This window comes from Rhinatrema bivittatum, chromosome 7, assembly GCF_901001135.1.
Source record: "Rhinatrema bivittatum chromosome 7, aRhiBiv1.1, whole genome shotgun sequence".
NCBI classification, from domain to species: Eukaryota; Metazoa; Chordata; class Amphibia; order Gymnophiona; family Rhinatrematidae; genus Rhinatrema; species Rhinatrema bivittatum.
In genome coordinates this window covers 303,764,861-303,784,595 of record NC_042621.1, presented here as the reverse complement: position 1 = coordinate 303,784,595, position 19,735 = coordinate 303,764,861, and the positions used below count along the sequence as shown (strand labels likewise).

Here is a 19,735-nt window from a genome sequence, read left to right as displayed (position 1 = left end):
ACGAGAGCTGGTGCTGAGCAGTCTGCCTCCGGGCGGTCCGTCTGAGGAACGCGGTGGCTCTTACTCGTCTTCTCCCAGTGAAATAAAACCTGCCTTAGCAAACTTTGATTTCAGTGGCGGGGTGCTCGGGAGGGAGGGAAGATCTGAGAGCGGCGGATACGTTTCGTGTCACCAGGAACAGACTTCTCACATTTTGTTTCGGAAGGCTGTAGGGACTGATGTGAAGTGCTAGCTCTTGAGTTGAAATTGTGTGTTACAGTGGGCTTAAAACAGTCCGCGCAATGACTTATTCAGTACTTGCAGGGCCTAGAAGGTGAAACTCGTGTGAAGTTTTTGCATGCAACATAACCTTTGTGTGGGAGGGGTGCATGGGCGTGGGACTTGACATGGCAGCACAGTCCTCCAGACAATGAATTGTTTTCTGAATTCTGAAGCTTCTTCCAAAGTCGATAAGAGCTCAGCCTGACTCCTGAGGCTGACAAGTCCCCCACAAGCGCCTTCTGTATGTTGAGGGAACCCAGCTGCTTTTATGGCTGGGCAAACAGTGACCATGTTTGAAAGGGGCTCTGGAGGGAGACTCTCCCTGTGTCTATACAGGGGAGGCTGGGGAGGCAGCAGAGTCGAAGGTAAGAGCTGGGAAGGTTCTTGGTTACGTTGTTTTGCAGCAGGGGACTGCGTGTGAGGGTTAGCCATGAAGCGCAGCGGATGGGGCTGGAGTTGGACCTTAATGAGAGCTAGATAGGAATGCCTTGAAGAGGGAGGCCGTTTGGGGGAGATGAAACATAGAAAAAAAGCTTTTATTTTTCCCCTGCAGTCGGGCCTTGAAGTCAGCGTAGACCAGGCTGTGGACAGAGGAGATATTGAGGAAGCAGAGGAGCTGAGCGATGCATTAGCCACTCGTGAGGTAAGTGGTTGGCTTGAGACCTGTCCTCTCCTTCGGTCTCGCTTTTTGCTGGCACGTGGCTAGCTGCAGGCACTGGTTATTTTGCTTCTCTCCTGTCTCTTTCCACATTGCCTTCCTGCATCATTCCTTGGTAATCGCGCTGTAACCCCAGATCCAGCCCCTCGAGGTCGTCGTGGAAGTGATGTGCTTGAGTCACGCGATTGCCTTCGTATGGATGACGCTTGACTTATCTGGGGCACGTGGGGCAGGCTTCCTTGCGATCGTCCCTATGGTTATGGTTTTTTTAATTTATATTCCGCTTAACAGAGCTCCCCTAAGCAATTCACATAAATACATACAACATAATAATGATCACCATAAAACAACATAATAATGATCACCATAAAACACAATAAAACAAAAAAAACATTCTGAGATATCATAAAAAAAACAACTAAATTACATCAAAGCCTGCAAAATCTATTTATTAAAATCTGCTTCCTGAAAGAGGGAGGTTTCTAAGCGTGCAATGCACCGTAGTGTAAAAAGTAAATTGTTCCATAAATTTGGAACAGCAGCTGGTGGGGGGAGGCAAAGCTAAAAGCCTTCCTGTGTCATTCTTATTTAAATCTGTTCTTGAATATTCACATTGCTTAAAATTACCGTGGTGATTCCCTGTGCTTTTAACAGTCTTCCTCCGTCAAGTGGACCTTCAGCTGTGAGCACTGTGGAAGTAGTTTAATTGCAGGGTTTCTTCTGCAGATCAACCCAGCGACTCGTAGGAAGAGAGGAGCATTCAGAAATCTGACATGCATGTTACAACTGAGGGGCATTTGCGCAAAGCTGCCTAGTGTCACAGTTTGGCGGGCCGGAGGCCAGAATCACCCCTGCAGAAGCGGCACAGGGTTGCAGGGCAGGACTGGAGCTGGTCTTCTGCCTTACCAGCCCCTTCCCCTTGGGTTCTGGGAGCAGGTTGGACTTGTCTTCTGCAGAGCACCATGACTGGAAAGGCACAGAGCAAGGCAAGAGGCCAAGGTAGCCCGCGAGGCAAGGCAGAAGTCCTAGTTAGGCCCCAAGGCAAGGCTGGCCATGTCAAAGAGCCGAGGTGACTCGGTGAAGAGGCACCGAGGGAATGGATGGGCTGGATCGGAGGTGTCATGTGATCAGTGAGGAGGTAGCTAGGGCAGCTATGAGTGAGGCTCACTGAGGACCCCTGGTGGAAGGCAGGTTGTGCAGCAGGCAGAACCGTAACACCTAGCAGCAGGGCACATGTGTACTTTTTCTACCCTCCTTAGTGTAAACCAGTTTTCAAAGGGGGAAAACTGGTTTACACTAGCCAAACAGTTTTCTTTTGGAGCACCTACTTACCCCTGCCACTTCTGTTGGTGGAGGAATGGGGCAAAACTTGATGCGCTGATTTAACAATTGAATTCTTTCCCCCACCCCACCCCCCTCAATCTAACCCTGCTGCTCGGAATACCTTGTAAATTCAGCCAGAGGGGTGAGTGCTATGAGAAATGTGTGTAATTTTATCTGCTGTGAGGGGTTCAGGTTTCACCCCAGGTTTACCCAGCTAAATCCCTTTGAATGCAGTTCAAAACAAACCCCTCCGTTGGAATGATTTGGTTTGCTGGGGCTCCTATCTGCATTGTCTTAAAGCCCCCTTGTTTTTTTTCAATGCTGCGTTGCTTCAATCAGAATGCACCATGGTCCCAGTTGAGGGGCGAAGCAGATTGCGGTACTCCAGTTGTAATGGTGTGCCGAGTTGAAGTACAAAAGCGAGTGTATATTTGATGTTGTCCTTTCATAAGGTATGAGATGAACCAAGCAAGAACCTTCCCTGAAATCCCACAGTCATTGATACAATTAATCATGATATTATTATGATTTATGGTGTCGAATGCTGCAGAAACGTCTAGTTAATGCTAAGACAAAATTATCCTATATCAAACCTCGCAGTATAATGTTTACGATGGAGATTAACAGTCTGTATTTCATGGTTTCCTAAATCCAAATTGAAAAGGATCAGTTCTAATAGATTTGCTTGGGAGAGCATGGAGGAGATTTCTTGTACTTAATTTCAACTGCCTGAGATCCTTCTGGGCCGGTCTGTGATTCCAAAGCTGTATGTACATTCACAGGCTGATAGCTTGTACATCCTTTGCTGCCTTTGCAGAATTAGTAGCTGATTCAAGCATGTATCACACTCACAACATATAAATGGTTTCTTATGTGGATCCCGCCACACGTTTTCAGGTACGATAGCTGCGCAGAGCTTTTATTACACTCAGCACAGGTAAAAGGTTTTTCTTTGGGGCAGTGTCTCCAAATGGATCCGTGTTGCACATCCCATGACGAAAATGAACCTCCCTTGTAAGGTTTGGGTACCAGTGCTGAACCGGTTGGACATTTATTGGAATCCAGACTTGTCATGGAGAAAGACACTACTTCTGTTCCGGGCACAACTCATAGTAAGGCTCTGCTGATCAATGGAAACACGAAGCAGAGTTTGAAAAAACAACATTAAAACGTCTTGTTAGAGGATTCTTATTATTTTGCTGGGCAACTGCATAAAAGGGTACTGTGTTATAGCTGAGTGCTTTTCCTTATCTTTGGAAAGTCTGTATATTTGTTAAAATCATACAATGTTTTTAAAATTGGTAAACCTCAAATTCAGCTCTTTGGCCACTGATAAACACATTATAAAGCATTTTAATTTAGTTCTGGGGAATCTCATTAAAAACCACTGTAATTCAGAGGCCTCATAAACACATTCAGATCTGGGATCCTTGGAGGAACCTTAGAAACACATTATAAAGCTAAAGATATAATCTTGGGAACCTCAGGAGGCTTTACTAACATGGAAAGCTTTGTATGGGCTTTATAAACAGCCTCCCCCACTGGTCCTTTAGTCACAATCTTCTTACTGAGGAGCTTCTGTGTGATCGAGGCATCTCACTTACAGAATTATAACCCATGCTGGATGTTATGTGCCTTCCATGTAGGATCAGTTCTGTTGGTGCTAGTCAGAGCAGGAAGAGTAAGAATGATGTAATAGGGAGTTTTGAACATTTATTTATTTAAAAATGTTTGTATACTGCTTTTACAAAATAAAATTGGTCAAAACGGTTCACATACAGGCACATACATAATATAACATTCAAATACAAACATATAAAAAACAGAATAAGTAACAAAATAAAGCAAACAGATAAAATGTAACTAAAAAAATAAGTAATGAATTAAAACTAATATCCAGTTTCAATGAACAAAAGGACACAATACAAAAATATTGTTGGTTAACATAGTTGTGAAATGTGGGAGCATTATTAATCAAGACAAATTAGGTGTGTTCTGACGAGAGTGTCAAAAGCCAGTTGAAAAAAATAAGTTTTTAGTGATTTCTTAAATTCCTGTGAATTTGAAATTTGACGAAGGGTGTTTGATAAGTTATTCCAAATAGATGGGCCTGCAACAGAAAAAGCTCTTTTTCGAGTAATATCCATCCTTGCAAGGCGGACCGATGGAACATCTAATAGGTTTTTATTTAAGGATCTTAAATATCTTGTTGGTTTGTAGATTCGCATATTAGAACACAGCAAAGTTGAAGATGGGTTATGTATGAGTGAGTGAATGACTGACAGCGTTTTTATATAGGATTCTGAATTTGATGGGGAGCCAGTGTAGAGAGTAGAGTATTGGAATGTGTGGTTTTTCAATGGAGTACTAGATAATATACAAGCAGCAGAATTTTGAATTAATTGAAGAGGCCAGATGGCTGAATCGGGTAAATCCAAATAGAATGCATTGCAATAGTCAAGTCCAGAGAAAACAAGGGATTGAAGAACATACGGACGTCTTGATAAAAAAGCAGAGGATGGATGCGCTTTAACGTGTAAATTGAAAAATGACTTTTTAACTATAGCAGATATGTGTTGTGTTAGAGAAAGATCTGAGTTTATCAACACTCCTAGACTACGTGCATGACTTAACTAACTGATTGAGCATTACAAAACATAATTGAAACAGTTGATAAAACACAATAAAGCTCTGGAATTTGTTGCCAGAGGATGTGGTTAGTGCAGTTAGTGTAGCTGGGTTTAAAAAAGGATTGGATAAGTTCTTGGAGGAGAAGTCCATTAACGGCTATTAATCAAGTTGACTTAGGGAATAGCCACTGCTATTAATTGCATCAGTGGCATGGGATCTGCTTAGTGTTGGGTACTTGTCTGGTTCTTGTAGCCTGGATTGGCCACTGTTGGAAACAGGATGCTGGACTTGATGGACCCTTGGTCTGACCCAGCATGGCAATTTCTTATGTTCTAAACTATAGTAGCAGTAGTTAAAGCAGGCATAATGGACACCAATGATTTTCGATGTAAAGATTTAGCAGGATAGTGGTGCTTATTGGAGGAGAAAGCAAGAGACCCATATTTACCATTGCCGGATAGAGTAGGGATTTCCAGGACAAAATAAAAAAGTATCAGAGGCTCAATAGCAAATGAAGGGGCGAGCCCCTTTCTCATGCTCCTCTGGCGCCGCCGCCGCACTTCTTAGGAGCTGTCGCCCGGTGATGATGTCAGTATGGGGGGCGTGGCAGAACAAGGCCAGTCCAGCTCAGAACGCGGGGAGAGTTTGAAGAAGGAAGTAACAATGTCCAGTGAGTATAGCAGAACAGCGGGGCTCTCCTGGGGTTGAAGAGAGCAGGCGGAGGCACAGGGGTGAGTGTGATAGGTTGCAGCCAAAACGTCATGCAGGGAGGTCAGCGCACATTGTGACGTCATCGAGCATTTTTCACTCCTACACCAAGTTAGCAAGTATTGCTGTTGAATTTGTAGTTTATGTAAGCTGCTTTGATGCTGTGAAAGGCGAGGTATTAAATGGAGTAAATAAGTAAAGAGTTGAGGGATTTAGGATTTGCTGGTTCAGCCATGAAGTGGTTGAAGTCATTTCTGTCAGATCCCACTTATCGGATGCATTGCAGATCCAGCTGCTCCAAGACACTGGCATTACGCTGCAGCGTAGCACAAGGATCGGGTACTTTCAGCCGAGTGCTTGGAGAAGTAGGCTATTATGAAACAGGAAAGCCAGGGTTCACATCTCACAGTCTCTCCTTGTGACCTTGGACAAGTCATGTTACCCTGCATTGCTTGGCGTTCAGAGGTGTTACATGCACAGGCAACAGGTCTGGAGGTGCTGGGAAGGGCCTCCTTGGGATTATTTCTGCATCTTACAGTGATTGATTGATTTATTTGGATTTCCTCGCACCTTGTCATTGGTTACTCAAGGAGAGTGGACGAGTAGTTAATACTTAGAGCTGCAGGCTGAGAACCAGGGAGACCAGGGTTCAAATTCGGCTTCTGCTCCTTCACTTCCCCCTCCATTGCCTCAGGTACAAGCTTAGGCCTGGATTTACTGTAACGCATTTCAAATTGTTTATCGTTCAATACAGTGCGATATCGTGGTTTCTTTTAAACAAATTCCACTGTTACTAATTCGCTGCTTTGCATGCATAAAATTGCTTAATACATGCAAAGCAGCTAATGCACAGGTGATTAAATGCAAATAAAATAACACGGTTGACTTGAAAAAATTCAGCCACGTTATTTTATTGCATTTCAGGGCAGTGCAGTTATTTTTTTCTAGGGACATCGGGCTGCTAAAATGCATCCTTACGTCCCTGGGAGGCCTGTTAAAGGTACAGGCCTCCAAATAACTATCTCCCCCCCCCCCCCCCCCCCAAAAGTGCATAGATTGCCCTGGGTGTTTTGGTAGATCCCTGCCCACCAGGGAGCCACTTGTTAAGCAGCCCCACAATAAAAAGTAAATAAATTTGCATGCCGATTTCTCACCCCCTACCCAAACCCCTCCCAGCCCCAACCAAAGACCCTTCCATGGTAGTATTCCCCCACAACCTCCCTTCTTCTGAAACCCCCCCCCCCATCCAAAAAATATAAGTCCCTGGTGGTCTTGGATAACTTAAAAAATGTACACCCTAGAGGAAAAGCAAGATAGGGGAGATATGATAAGAGCCATTCAAAGATTTCCATGCACAGGAGGTGCGCCTTTTTAAGGGGTCATGAGATGAGGGTGAAAGGGGGAGTAATCTTAGGAAATAAGAGGGTGGTTGATGCATGGACAGCCTCCCAGTGGAGGTGGAAGAGACAAAAACGGTATCTGAACTCAAGAAAGCAAGGGATAAATTCTGAGGGTCTCATAGGGAGTAATGGGAATTGGGAATGGACAGACTGGATGGGCCATATGGTATTTTTCTGCCATCATGTTTCTTTAAGCTTATTAAAGTTATCCAGGAACACATTTATTTTATATTTTCTTTCATTTAAAAAAAATATATATTTAGCCTGCACATCTCCTATGTTCATGGCAGATAATGAGTAAAACGTTCATAATTTTTCAAACATACAAATAGATACAAAAAAAAGATAGAAGGTGTTATAGCTGGCAATCTAGAGAAAATACTTTTGGAAATAATGCACTTGACTGTTGCCTTCAATAGATAGGGACTAGATTGACTTTGCATTTGCTGCTATAAAAAGTAAAGATTTTAGCTGTCATTGAAGCTGTTTAGGGCAAGAAGCTAAGCAGAGCTGCTCCAGAAGGGAGTTCCAAAGGATGATGTCGGTCGCGTCTCTCCAAGCATTAATGATATATGGAAGGGACTTCCAAAGGATGATGACGGTCGCGTCTCTCCAAGCATTAATGATATATGGAAGGGACTTCCAAAGGATGACGTCGGTCGCGTCTCTCCAAGCATTAATGATATATTGAAGGGACTTCCAAAGGATGACGTCGGTCGCGGCTCTCCAAGCATTAATGATATATGGAAGGGACTTCCAAAGGATGACGTCGGTCGCGTCTCTCCAAGCATTAATGGTATATTGAAGGGACTTCCAAAGGATGACGTCGGTCGCGTCTCTCCAAGCATTAATGATATATGGATGGGACTTCCAAAGGATGATGTCGGTCGCGTCTCTCCAAGCATTAATGATATATGGATGGGACTTCCAAAGGATGACGTCTGTCGCGTCTCTCCAAGCATTAGTGATATATGGATGGGACTTCCAAAGGATGACGTCTGTCGCGTCTCTCCAAGCATTAGTGATATATGGATGGGACTTCCAAAGGATGACGTCGGTCGCGTCTCTCCAAGCATTAATGATATATGGATGGGACTTCCAAAGGATGACGTCTGTCGCATCTCTCCAAGCATTAGTGATATATGGATGGGACTTCCAAAGGATGACGTCGGTCGCGTCTCTCCAAGCATTAATGGTATATTGAAGGGACTTCCAAAGGATGACGTCGGTCGCGTCTCTCCAAGCATTAATGATATATGGATGGGACTTCCAAAGGATGACGTCGGTCGCGTCTCTCCAAGCATTAATGGTATATTGAAGGGACTTCCAAAGGATGACGTCGGTCGCGTCTCTCCAAGCATTAATGATATATGGATGGGACTTCCAAAGGATGACGTCGGTCGCGTCTCTCCAAGCATTAATGGTATATTGAAGGGACTTCCAAAGGATGATGTCGGTCGCGTCTCTCCAAGCATTAATGATATATGGATGGGACTTCCAAAGGATGACGTCTGTCGCGTCTCTCCAAGCATTAGTGATATATGGATGGGACTTCCAAAGGATGACGTCGGTCGAGTCTCTCCAAGCATTAATGGTATATTGAAGGGACTTCCAAAGGATGACGTCGGTTGCGTCTCTCCAAGCATTAATGGTATATTGAAGGGACTTCCAAAGGATGATGTCGGTCGCGTCTCTCCAAGCATTAATGATATATGGATGGGACTTCCAAAGGATGACGTCTGTCGCGTCTCTCCAAGCATTAGTGATATATGGATGGGACTTCCAAAGGATGACGTCTGTCGCGTCTCTCCAAGCATTAGTGATATATGGATGGGACTTCCAAAGGATGACGTCGGTCGCGTCTCTCCAAGCATTAATGATATATGGATGGGACTTCCAAAGGATGACGTCTGTCGCGTCTCTCCAAGCATTAGTGATATATGGATGGGACTTCCAAAGGATGACGTCTGTCGCGTCTCTCCAAGCATTAATGGTATATTGAAGGGACTTCCAAAGGATGACGTCGGTCGCGTCTCTCCAAGCATTAATGATATATGGATGGGACTTCCAAAGGATGACGTCTGTCGCGTCTCTCCAAGCATTAGTGATATATGGATGGGACTTCCAAAGGATGACGTCGGTCGAGTCTCTCCAAGCATTAATGATATATGGATGGGACTTCCAAAGGATGACGTCTGTCGCGTCTCTCCAAGCATTAATGATATATGGATGGGACTTCCAAAGGATGACGTCTGTCGCGTCTCTCCAAGCATTAATGATATATGGATGGGACTTCCAAAGGATGATGTCGGTCGAGTCTCTCCAAGCATTAATGATATATGGATGGGACTTCCAAAGGATGACGTCGGTCGCGTCTCTCCAAGCATTAATGATATATGGATGGGACTTCCAAAGAATGACGTCTGTCGCGTCTCTCCAAGCATTAATGATATATGGATGGGACTTCCAAAAGTTCCTTGTTAGCAGATTGCAATGATTTGCCTGGATGGTAAATCCTTAAAATTGAGTTCGACCAAGTGACATCAGATCTATTCAACATTTTGTGAATTAAAATGGCAACATTAAATGTTATTCTTCACTGGACAGGAAGCCAGTGGAGCAACTTCAGAACTGGAGTAATCCAGATAGAACACATGCTGCTAAATTTTGGACAGGCTGCAAAAGGTTAAGGGAGGTATCAGGTAAACCAAGATACAAGGCATTGCTGTAGTCTAATCCAGAAAAGACTGATGGGGGGGAGAGAGATTAGTGGGGATAGACTGATGGAGAGAGAGAGAGACAGGTGGGGATGGATTAATGGAGGGAGAGAGAGAGACTGGTGGGGTGGATTAGTGGAGGGAGAGAGAGAGACTAGTGGGAATGGACTCTGGAGGGTGAGCCTGGTGGAGAGAGAAAAGGGTGGAAATGGACTGATGGGGGAGAGAGAGAGATTGGTGGGGATGGATTAGTGGAGGGAGAGAGACTAGTGGGAATGGACTCTGGAGAGTGAGGCTGGTGGAGAGAGAAAAGGGTGGAAATGGACTGATGGGGAAGAGAGAGATTGGTGGGGATGGATTAGTGGAGGGAGAGAGAGACTAGTGGGAATTGACTCTGGAGGGTGAGGCTGGTGGAGAGAGAAACTGGTGGAAATGGACTGATGGGGGGGGGAGAGAGAGATTGGTGGGGATGGATTAGTGGAGGGAGAGAGAGACTAGTGGGAATGGACTCTGGAAGATGAGGCTGGTGGAGAGAGAAACTGATGGAAATGGACTGATGGGGGAGAGAGAGATTGGTGGGGATGGATTAGTGGAGAGAGGGAGACAGAGACTAGTGGGAATGGACTCTGGAAGATGAGGTTGGTGGAGAGAGAAACTGGTAGAAATGGACTGATGGAGGGGAGAAAGAGAGAGATTGGTGGGGATGGATTAGCGGAGGGAGAGAGTGGGACTGGTTGGGAATGGCTATGGAGCAGAGAGAGAGAATGAGAGACTGGTGGGAAAGGGGGAAGGATGAATGTTTGAGACAGGCCCACATTACTAAAAGGGAGAGGTGGAAAGATGTTTGTGCACTACCCCAAATGGTATTGTTTTATTATTATTCTTTTTAAAGGAAACCACTCTGTTAAATCAATCATTTTGGGTGTCCAATAGCTCTCTCCACACTGGCCTGTTACCAAATGCCATCATACTGAGAAGGGCATCCCCAGGCATAAAGCATGAGGCATCCCTACAAACATTTTGCACCATTATTGCAAGTTGCTGGGCATGCATGACAGTGGTATCTCTAAACAGAAGAGCCGTTATCTGGAAGCTGCCGAATATCCGCTTAAGTTCAGCGGCTGCTAGATAACCGAATAAGTCACTTATCCGGCTGTCCACTGCGCAGGCAGTGGACAGATTAGGGCGGTGCTACTTAGCTGGATAAGTAGCACTCAACGCACAATTAAACTCTGGAATTTGTTGCCAGAGAATGTGGTTAGTGCAGTTGGGTTTAAAAAAGGTCCATTACCTGCTATTAATTGAGTTGACTTAGAAAATAGCCACTGCTATTACTAGCAACGGTAACATGGAATAGACTTAGTTTTTGGGTACTTGCCAGGTTCTTATGGCCTGGATTGACCACTGTTGGAAACAGGATGCTGGGCTCGATGGACCCTTGGTCTGAACCAGTATGGCATTTTCTTATGTTCTTAAGTAACGATATCTAGACTTAGCCGGATACGTTTTTCATCTAAGTTCAACCTTCTCAATAGCAGGCCTAAAGTTAGACAGATACAACTTACCTGGCTAAGTAGAGAGATGAGTTATATCCAGCCAAGTTACTTAGCTGTTTAGGCTTTAAAATCTACCTCAAAGAAATCCTGGCCAGTTTCAACCATCTAATAAAACTATTACTAAAATCATTTAAGAGCATCAATCAATAAAGATTCTTCTATATGGGAGTGAATTCTGGGGTCTACACAGGATAGGACATAATCCCAATATAAAACTTGCACCTCAAGTCCTATAAAACCCTCTATTCCCAGAAACTCCCCCAACAAAGGGTGCAGAGCAGAACAAGGACATTTCCCCTTACCATTCACCATAGAAAATGAATATTCACACTCTGGTGTCACCTCTGTAACAGCAACACAGACGTCCTCCACTACCAAGAAATTGTGTAATACAAAATTTTATAAAAAATATACTTGCAACCTCAGGAAACCTGCCATGCCATAACACCCTAATGCCAGATTTAAACAGTAAGAACCCTATCTATGAAAAGGCAACTCTGTAAATATTATACCAGCCCCTAAGACACCAATACACCTCCTATTAGGAAAACAGAACAAGTCAGGCTGCTGTAGATCTATACAGAAACTACACGCCAGCAGAATACCTCATCTAAGTCCTACAAGCAGAACAGAGAGAACCTTGCCAAATACAGAATAAAGAGACCATAAAATAGAAATAAAAATGTGCAGACAAAAACTAAACTGGAAACCACAAGAAGCCAGACTCTTTATGTAGTGCAACAATGAAAAAACAAAAACATCACCATTCCTCATAAAACATCAAATACTATCAAGAAATATAAAACATTCATAACAGTAAAAACATACTAATAAAAGAATAAATATTTCAAAACAGCTGATGAATAGAATAACATTCAGTGATTTAAAAACTCACAAATTTCTTGCTTAAATTTACCAAACATCAACAAATATTTCAAAACAACAGATGCAAACAATAATAATTAAAACTAATAGTAATAAAAAAAATTCTCTGCTCTCATACATGGGAACATTTGATTTCCAGTAACCCTGAAATGTCTTGGATTAGTGAGGTGTTGTGGGGCACATACACTTTCTCCTCTCTTTGTCATGTATACATGTTCTATAACACACAAATGTTCATTCTCTCTCTCTCACATACAGTCTCTCTCTCATACATACATATTCACACACATTCTCCCTCTCTCACACACACTTTCCTTCTCTCATGTACATACTCTCATATATCTCCCTTTCTGACGCGCACAGGCTTTTAGTCCGAAAGGTTCTCTCACCCACACAGAGGCTCACATTCTCCCTCTCTCTCTTACACATGTGCTCCCTCTCTCTCTCTCATGCACATGCTCACATACCACACCTTTCTCCCTTTCTCTCTCACACAATTACTTTCTCACGCACATACACGCTCTCTCATATAACATGCTCACATATATATGTTCTTTCATGCACACATGCTCTCTCATATACACATGCTGACACACACATACAGTATGTGCTCACACATATACACACAAGCTGTCACTCTCTTTTCCTGGAGTCTGTGGGGGAGGAGGGGTCACACGGTCTCCTCCTCACTAAAATGCCAGCAGGATGGGGTGCACCGTCAGCCTGTTGGGCCTCTTCTTTCTCATACACACATGCTCTCACATACATACATGCTCCCTTTCTCTCACTCACACATGCTTTTGCACATACACTTGCCAGATGCTTGTGACTTGGATTGGCTATTGTTGGAAACAGGATACTGGGCTTGATAGACCCTTGGGCTGACCTAGTATGGCATATCTTATCTTATGTACACACTTGTTCCCTCTCATACACACATGATCACACACACCTACATGCTCCCTCTCTTACACACACACACACATACACATTCTGTCTCACACACATGCTCCCATACATACACATGCTCTTTCACACACACATACAAGCATGCTTTCACTCTATTTTCCTGGAGTCCACAGGGGGAGGGGGATCATGCAGTCCTCTCACTCAGGCTGCTGGCAGGTTGAGGTGCGCTGGCAGCTTGTCGGGCCTCATCTATCTCAGCCACAGGGATGGGGTGTGCCAGCAGCCGGTCACGTCTCGTCATTCTTGGCCTCGGATGGGATGGGGTGTGCTGGCGGCCTGTTGGGCCACTTCTTTCTCGGCTGCAGGTGGGATGGTGTGAGCAGGCAGTCTGTCAAACCTCATCTTTCATGGCCATTGGCGGGATGGGGTGCACCTGCGGTCTGTCGGGCCTCTTTTCTTTCATGGTCGCTGACGAGATGTGCTGCAGCCTGTTGGGCCTCTTCTATCACGGCCAACGTGGGATGGGGGTCCATGGCGGCCTGTCAGAGCTAATTTGGGGCACAAACCATGCTTTCTTCTGTCCTCTTCTGTTATGGCCTGGTGGACCCCAGGTTGGGAGCCACTGCCTTACAACGTTCAAATGTCTCTCTGCAGGCTTAAGATTTGAATGGATCTCAATAACACCAGAAGGGGCCCCAAATTTCATTGTATTTCTCTGTTCCAACCCCTCAATAAACATGCCTCGAGTAGCACAGCAGTGTTGGAAACCGGACGCCAGCGGCACTCGGGAACGAGCACTTTTTAAAGATGAGGATTAATGGCCTGCGACGCTCTCCGAGGCAGTTCGTGTGCTGCTGAAATGCAGGCTGCGGCAGGAATCTGCACATCCAGGAAGGATTGTTCTTACTTACTCCCTGCACATTAGCTTTAGTTTTTGCTTACATATGAACTGTTTCCGAGTTATTTCTTCACTAAGAATTACAGCAGATCTCCAAAGTTTGGGCTTAGGGTTATAATGTGGCACTTGCCAGTGCTTCTGTGCAAGCCATAAAATGTGAGTGCAGCATGTGTTGATTATCAGGATCAATTTTTTTTCGGTCTCCCCATTGTTTCTTCCTGTTCTTGTGAACATTTGGTTTTCCGCTTTAGCAGGGATTGTTTGCCTGTGTGCGTTTTGGCTTTTTCCTGTTGTAATAAAGATCAAAATAGAGAGACGGGTGACGTCACGCACCTGAATGGCGGCCTGAGTGAGTTGCTCCGGAGTGCCTAACGCTAATCTAGCAGCGAATCGAGCACCATCCGTCCTCCATTGCATCTAAACGCTTATATCGCTACCCCAGAACTTCCACGACATGACATCCAAGCGTAAAGGGCCCGATTTGCGGCAGTTTACTTATGCGAAGGGCAAAGAAGGAGGGGGGCCTACTGACGACCACGATCTGCCGGCCGACCCTGTCGAGGAAATGGAGGAGGACGCGACTTCCGAAGCGGAGTTGGGCCACACAGATACAACTATGCCCACCCGAGAAGAATTTCGTCGCTGGTTCCAAGATCTCCGCCAAGACATGAAATCTAACAAACGGGAGATGATGGCGCAAATGGCAGAATTGCGGGAAGATATGGCGGCCATAGGCCGGCGGGTTGATGACTGCGATATCCGCTTGGAGGGCCAAGAAATACGCCTCGACCAGATGCAGGAAGCGGAGGCCTCTCTCACTCAGAAATGTGCAGACGTTACTGCGAAATTAGAAGATCTGGAGAATAGAAGCCGCAGATGTAATCTGCGGTTTCGGGGTGTCCCAGAGACTGAGCTATATGCAGATTGCGAGGCGGTGGTGCGCTCTATGTGTAAGTTTTTTCTCTCACCCGCTACATCAGGGGAACCATTAGCAGCAGAACCGGACATTGAGATCGAGCGGGCGCATCGTACCATGGGTCCTCGTGGCAATAATCAGCCGCGTGATATCATAGCCTGCTTTTTAAGATTTCCCATTAAGGAGAGGATTTTGGCGGTGGCGCGCCGGCAGCAATCCTGGCAGTGGGAGTCGAACCAAATCGCGGTATTTGCTGATATTTCCTCCATCACATTGAAAAAAAGGCAAGAATACCAACCTGTAACCTCGGTGCTCCGGCGGGAGAAAATTCGATATCGGTGGCTGTTTCCGGGAGGCCTCGCGGTCACTATTCAAGGTGTTACCTCTAAGGCCCTCAGTGTTACGGAGGCGGCAGCCATTTTGACGACGGCGGGATTTCCAGTTGCCGTGCCAGCGCCGCAGCCTCAGCGTACGAGGCCAGAGGCCAGAAGATGGCAGCGGGTGGAGCATGGAGGCCGCCGGTTGCGCCGGAATGCCAGTGGACAGTTGGCAGCGTCGACGGAGACCCGAGAAGGGACTTGATGTGATTTTCTCTGATAGACTTGTTGAGTACTTAAATCTGAGTTGCCTTTTCGGGGAGTGGGGATGGTGCGGTAGCGTTTGATGGGTTCGGTACGCGTGGGTAGTTTGAGTTAATACGATGCGCGTTGCATCGGGGGACGAAAGTTTGATTGTTTCATAGATATATGTTTATAGCCAGCTCGATTCAATAACTGTTTAAGGTGATTGGCACTGGAGTAGCGGAGGGCCGCCTCAGGGACTTCCCTGGTCTCCTCTGCTTCGGCAGTCGCGTCATGCGATTGTGGCGCATATTTCTACGGGGGGTGGGGGGGGGGGGGGAGGGGAGGGACGGGGAACAGAGGGGAATGTGGAAAGCTAGGATAACCGTGTGGTATGACACATGCTGGTCTCATCTCATGCCTGGAGAGTTTATACATATGCTAAGGAGGAGTGGATGGGTAGACTGGGCCATACTGGGATTCTGGTCTGGTGTGCATGTTATCCCTAAGCCACCTGTGGCTAGACCCACCTTTTCTTAATGGCGGTCCATATCTACTCTCTCAATGTAAAGGGACTCCACACCCCAAGGAAACGGCATCTTCTCCGACAGGATATTAAATCCCTGGGAGCTCAGATAATCTGTCTCCAAGAGACCCACTTAACCAAAAGATATGAGCATCTACTTCACTGGCCAGAGTTTCCCCATAGGGTGTTCTCAGCGGCCAGGGCGAAGGCGAAATATACGGGAGTATGTATTCTCTTCTGTCGAGGGGAGGATTATGTTATACGCAAACATATTAGTGATGAGAATGGGCGCTTTGTGCTCGTAGTTTTTGAATATCAGGGGACCACCTATACATTATTGACTATCTATGCCCCTAATGACCACCAGGGAGATTTTTATTCCCAGCTTGATGCCTTACTAGACAAAGAAGGGGAGGGCATACCGATAGTGGTTGGCGATTTTAATTTGACCCTTGATCCCCTTATGGACACATCTAAGGGGTGTCAAGCCGGTTCCCGTTCTCATCGCAAGCGGTTGAAGTCCCTTATCCGTAACTGGCGGCTGGTCGATCCCTGGAGGCAGCAGAATCCCACGGGACGGGAATATACCTTTTTTTCTGCCTCACACCAATCATACTCCCGTATAGACTTCTTCTTGATTGATTCACAACTGGTGGACAGAATAGGGGATGTCGATGTACAGACCATTACGTGGTCCGATCACGCCTCTATAACTTTAAAGCTAAGGGGTAGGGGTGTACTTTCGGGCAGTAAAACCTGGAAGTTTAATGACACTTTATTAAGGGATGACAAATTTCGCCAACAGCTAATTGCTGATATCCAGGAGTATGTGGAGTATAATCAAGGGACGCCTACCTTGCTCTGGGATTGCCTTAAAGCAGTCTTAAGAGGCAAATGTATATCCCAGGGAGCTTATGTGAAGCGGACTAAACTAGCGCACCAAAAACAGCTTCTTCAGAAGATTGAGGCCCTGGCCAGGGACCACAAAAATACGCTCTCAAGGGCTACTTACAATTCCCTACAGAAGGCCCGCTTAGAATTGCAAACATTAGCCTCGGCTGAGCTGACAGACAAACTACGAATGCTGAATTTAGAAAGGTACGCCTGGGGAAATAGGTCCGGGAAACTATTGGCCAGATACTTACGGCGTAGGCAAACGCAGAATCAGATATTGGGAATTCAAGCGGTAGGGGGTGCTTTGTTGACTTCCCCTCCGGATATTCGCAGGCGATTCCAGGAATTCTATGGTGCCTTGTATTCAGCTGAAACACGTATTACCGCAGACCAGATCCAGGAGTATTTGGATAAGGTCGCTCTCCCAGTTTTAACGTTAGAAGACCGACATATGCTAGACCAGGAGATATCCACCTTGGAAATACAGTGGGCCATTAATGATCTCAAGGCCAATAAGGCTCCGGGTATGGACGGCTATACGCCCCAATTTTATAAAACCCTAGCCGATTCCTTAACCCCTTTGCTTGGGGAGTTATTTAACTATTTGAGGGGTGGGGGTCCCTTGCGGTCAGGTTCTAATGAAGCCGGTATCACCATCCTTGGGAAACCAGGAAGAGACCCCACTCAATGCGGCTCATATCGGCCCATCTCCCTTCTCAATATTGACCTTAAACTTTTAGCTAAAATTCTGGCAAATAGAATGAACAGGGTCATGAGGAAGTTAGTGCATACGGATCAGGCAGGGTTCATTCCAGGCAGAATGGCAGCAGACAACATCCATAAAATTGTGGATTTAATTGGGTGGGTCAGGAGGGAGGGGGTGCCGATGGTCTTGCTCTCTGTGGACGCAGAGAAGGCCTTCGACATGGTGCATTGGCCGTTTTTATTTCAGACTTTGCACGCTATGAATTTTGGGGATAAATTTCTAACGTGGTTACGGCTACTATATACTGATCCCTCGGCTAGAGTAAAGGTTAATGGAACCTATTCTGACGCCTTTGCTATCCGGCGGGGAACTCGGCAGGGTTGTCCCCTGTCACCTCTATTATTCGCCCTGTTTTTGGAGCCGTTAGCCGCTACGGTGCGTACTGCCCAGGGGATCAGAGGAGTGGAGATTGGAGAGGGGTCCTATAAAATGTCCATGTTCGCCGATGACATTTTGTTTACCCTGACCGAGCCAGCCGCGTCGTTAAAGGGGGCTTTAGATGCTTTACATACCTTTGGGGCGGTCTCTGGATTTAAGCTTAATGTAGACAAGTCTGAGATTCTTAATATTTCCCTGCCCTCCTCGGAGCTATTGACCCTTAAACAACAATTTCAGTTCCGCTGGGCGTCTTCCAAAATAAAGTACTTGGGAGTATACATTAGTAAAGATCCGGCGGAGCTCTATCAGCTGAACTATCCACCCCTAATCCGTAAAATATTTGATGATCTGGATCGCTGGTCTGAACTATATCTCTCTTGGACTGGGAGGATAGCGTCGGTAAAAATGAATGTGCTTCCCCGCCTTGGATATTTATTTCAGGCGCTCCCGATTCCTGTCCCTGATGCGATAGTCAATAGCTGGCAGAAGCGTATTTTCTCTTATATATGGAAACGACGCCCTCCCAGGGTTTCCAGAATGGTCTTGTACCGACCTCGCCTGAGGGGGGGGTTGGGAGTCCCAAACTTGAAATGGTACCTAGTCGCCTCCCAATTAAGAGCTTTGTTCGATTGGCATAGACTAAAAGAGCAGAAGCAATGGGCGGTAATTGCCCAAGAGCGGGCGGGCGTGACCCCTCTTCGTTCCCTGCTCTGGCAGCCTAAAAACACGCGCCTCCCACTGGACAAAGCTTTAGCCTCAACTACTCATGTAGTCATGCTTTGGGATAAGTGGAAGGCACTGTTGACAGGAGATAGACGGTACTACTATAGTTCCAGTTTTCAAACGAATTCTAAATTTCCTGCGGGACAGATATCCAGCACGTTTGGCAATTGGATTGTGAAAGGGATTAAAACCTTTGGTCAATTATGGGGTTTGGAGGGCCTTCTCCCGTTTGTAACCTTGCAGGAGAGGTATGACTTGCCACCGAGAGATGTATTCCTCTATCTCCAAATTCGACATTTCCTTCGGGCGGAGAGGGTGGGGAGTGACTTAGCCTTGGGGAAGACCCAGTTTGAGTCCTGGTGTGACCAAGCAGATACCTTGCGGAAAGCAATCTCCCAGGTCTATAACTATCTCAATAAGGATCCTAAAGTTAAGCCTTCCTATATGCAGGCCTGGGAGAGGGATCTAGCACGATCCTTGTCGGACGAGACATGGGATCAGATCTTTGCCGGCACAAAAAGAGGGCTCCCCTACTCACAGTTAATGGAGAATAGGTACAAGATATTACTTCGATGGTATTATACGCCTGCTAGGCTACATAAGTTTAAACCTACCTATGATATTCGCTGCTGGAAGGGATGCGGGGAAGATGGCACATTCTACCATATGTGGTGGACCTGCCCTTATGTACAGCAATTTTGGGCTGCCTTGACCTCCCTCCTTCGTGAGGTATCGGGGAGTGCGATAGTACTCACACCTGAACAGGTGTTACTGAATATGCCGTGGGACTTGCCAGCGCTTAAGGGAAAACTGGTTACTTATACTATCTCAGCTGCCAAATGCCAGATAGCCTTGGAGTGGAAATTGTCTGGTCCTATTGATTTTGAGAAACTCCATGGTCGTCTGCAGACCCTTAGTCTGTTGCATGATAGTGTTAGTTCGTTCCAGACCAGAGAGGTGGCCTTATCACGGAGGGTGTGGCAGCCTTACAGGGATTGGCTAGCGCGAACAGGCCGTTGAGTTTTT

The 19,735-nt window shown here is 45.9% G+C and overlaps 1 protein-coding gene across 2 annotated transcripts in view; it reads left to right on the top strand.

Moving 5' to 3' along the window:
• Positions 1-19,735, top strand: part of FAM204A (family with sequence similarity 204 member A) — a 76,395-nt gene that overhangs the window by 25,077 nt on the left and 31,583 nt on the right. For both annotated transcript variants that reach the window (XR_003857942.1, XM_029610497.1), the window contains exon 6: positions 815-904. Coding sequence is in view for 1 of the 2 variants with exons in the window: in XM_029610497.1 (XP_029466357.1) it covers positions 815-904 (90 nt within the window). In the remaining variant the exon portion in view is untranslated. The remainder of the gene's footprint in view (positions 1-814; positions 905-19,735) is intronic.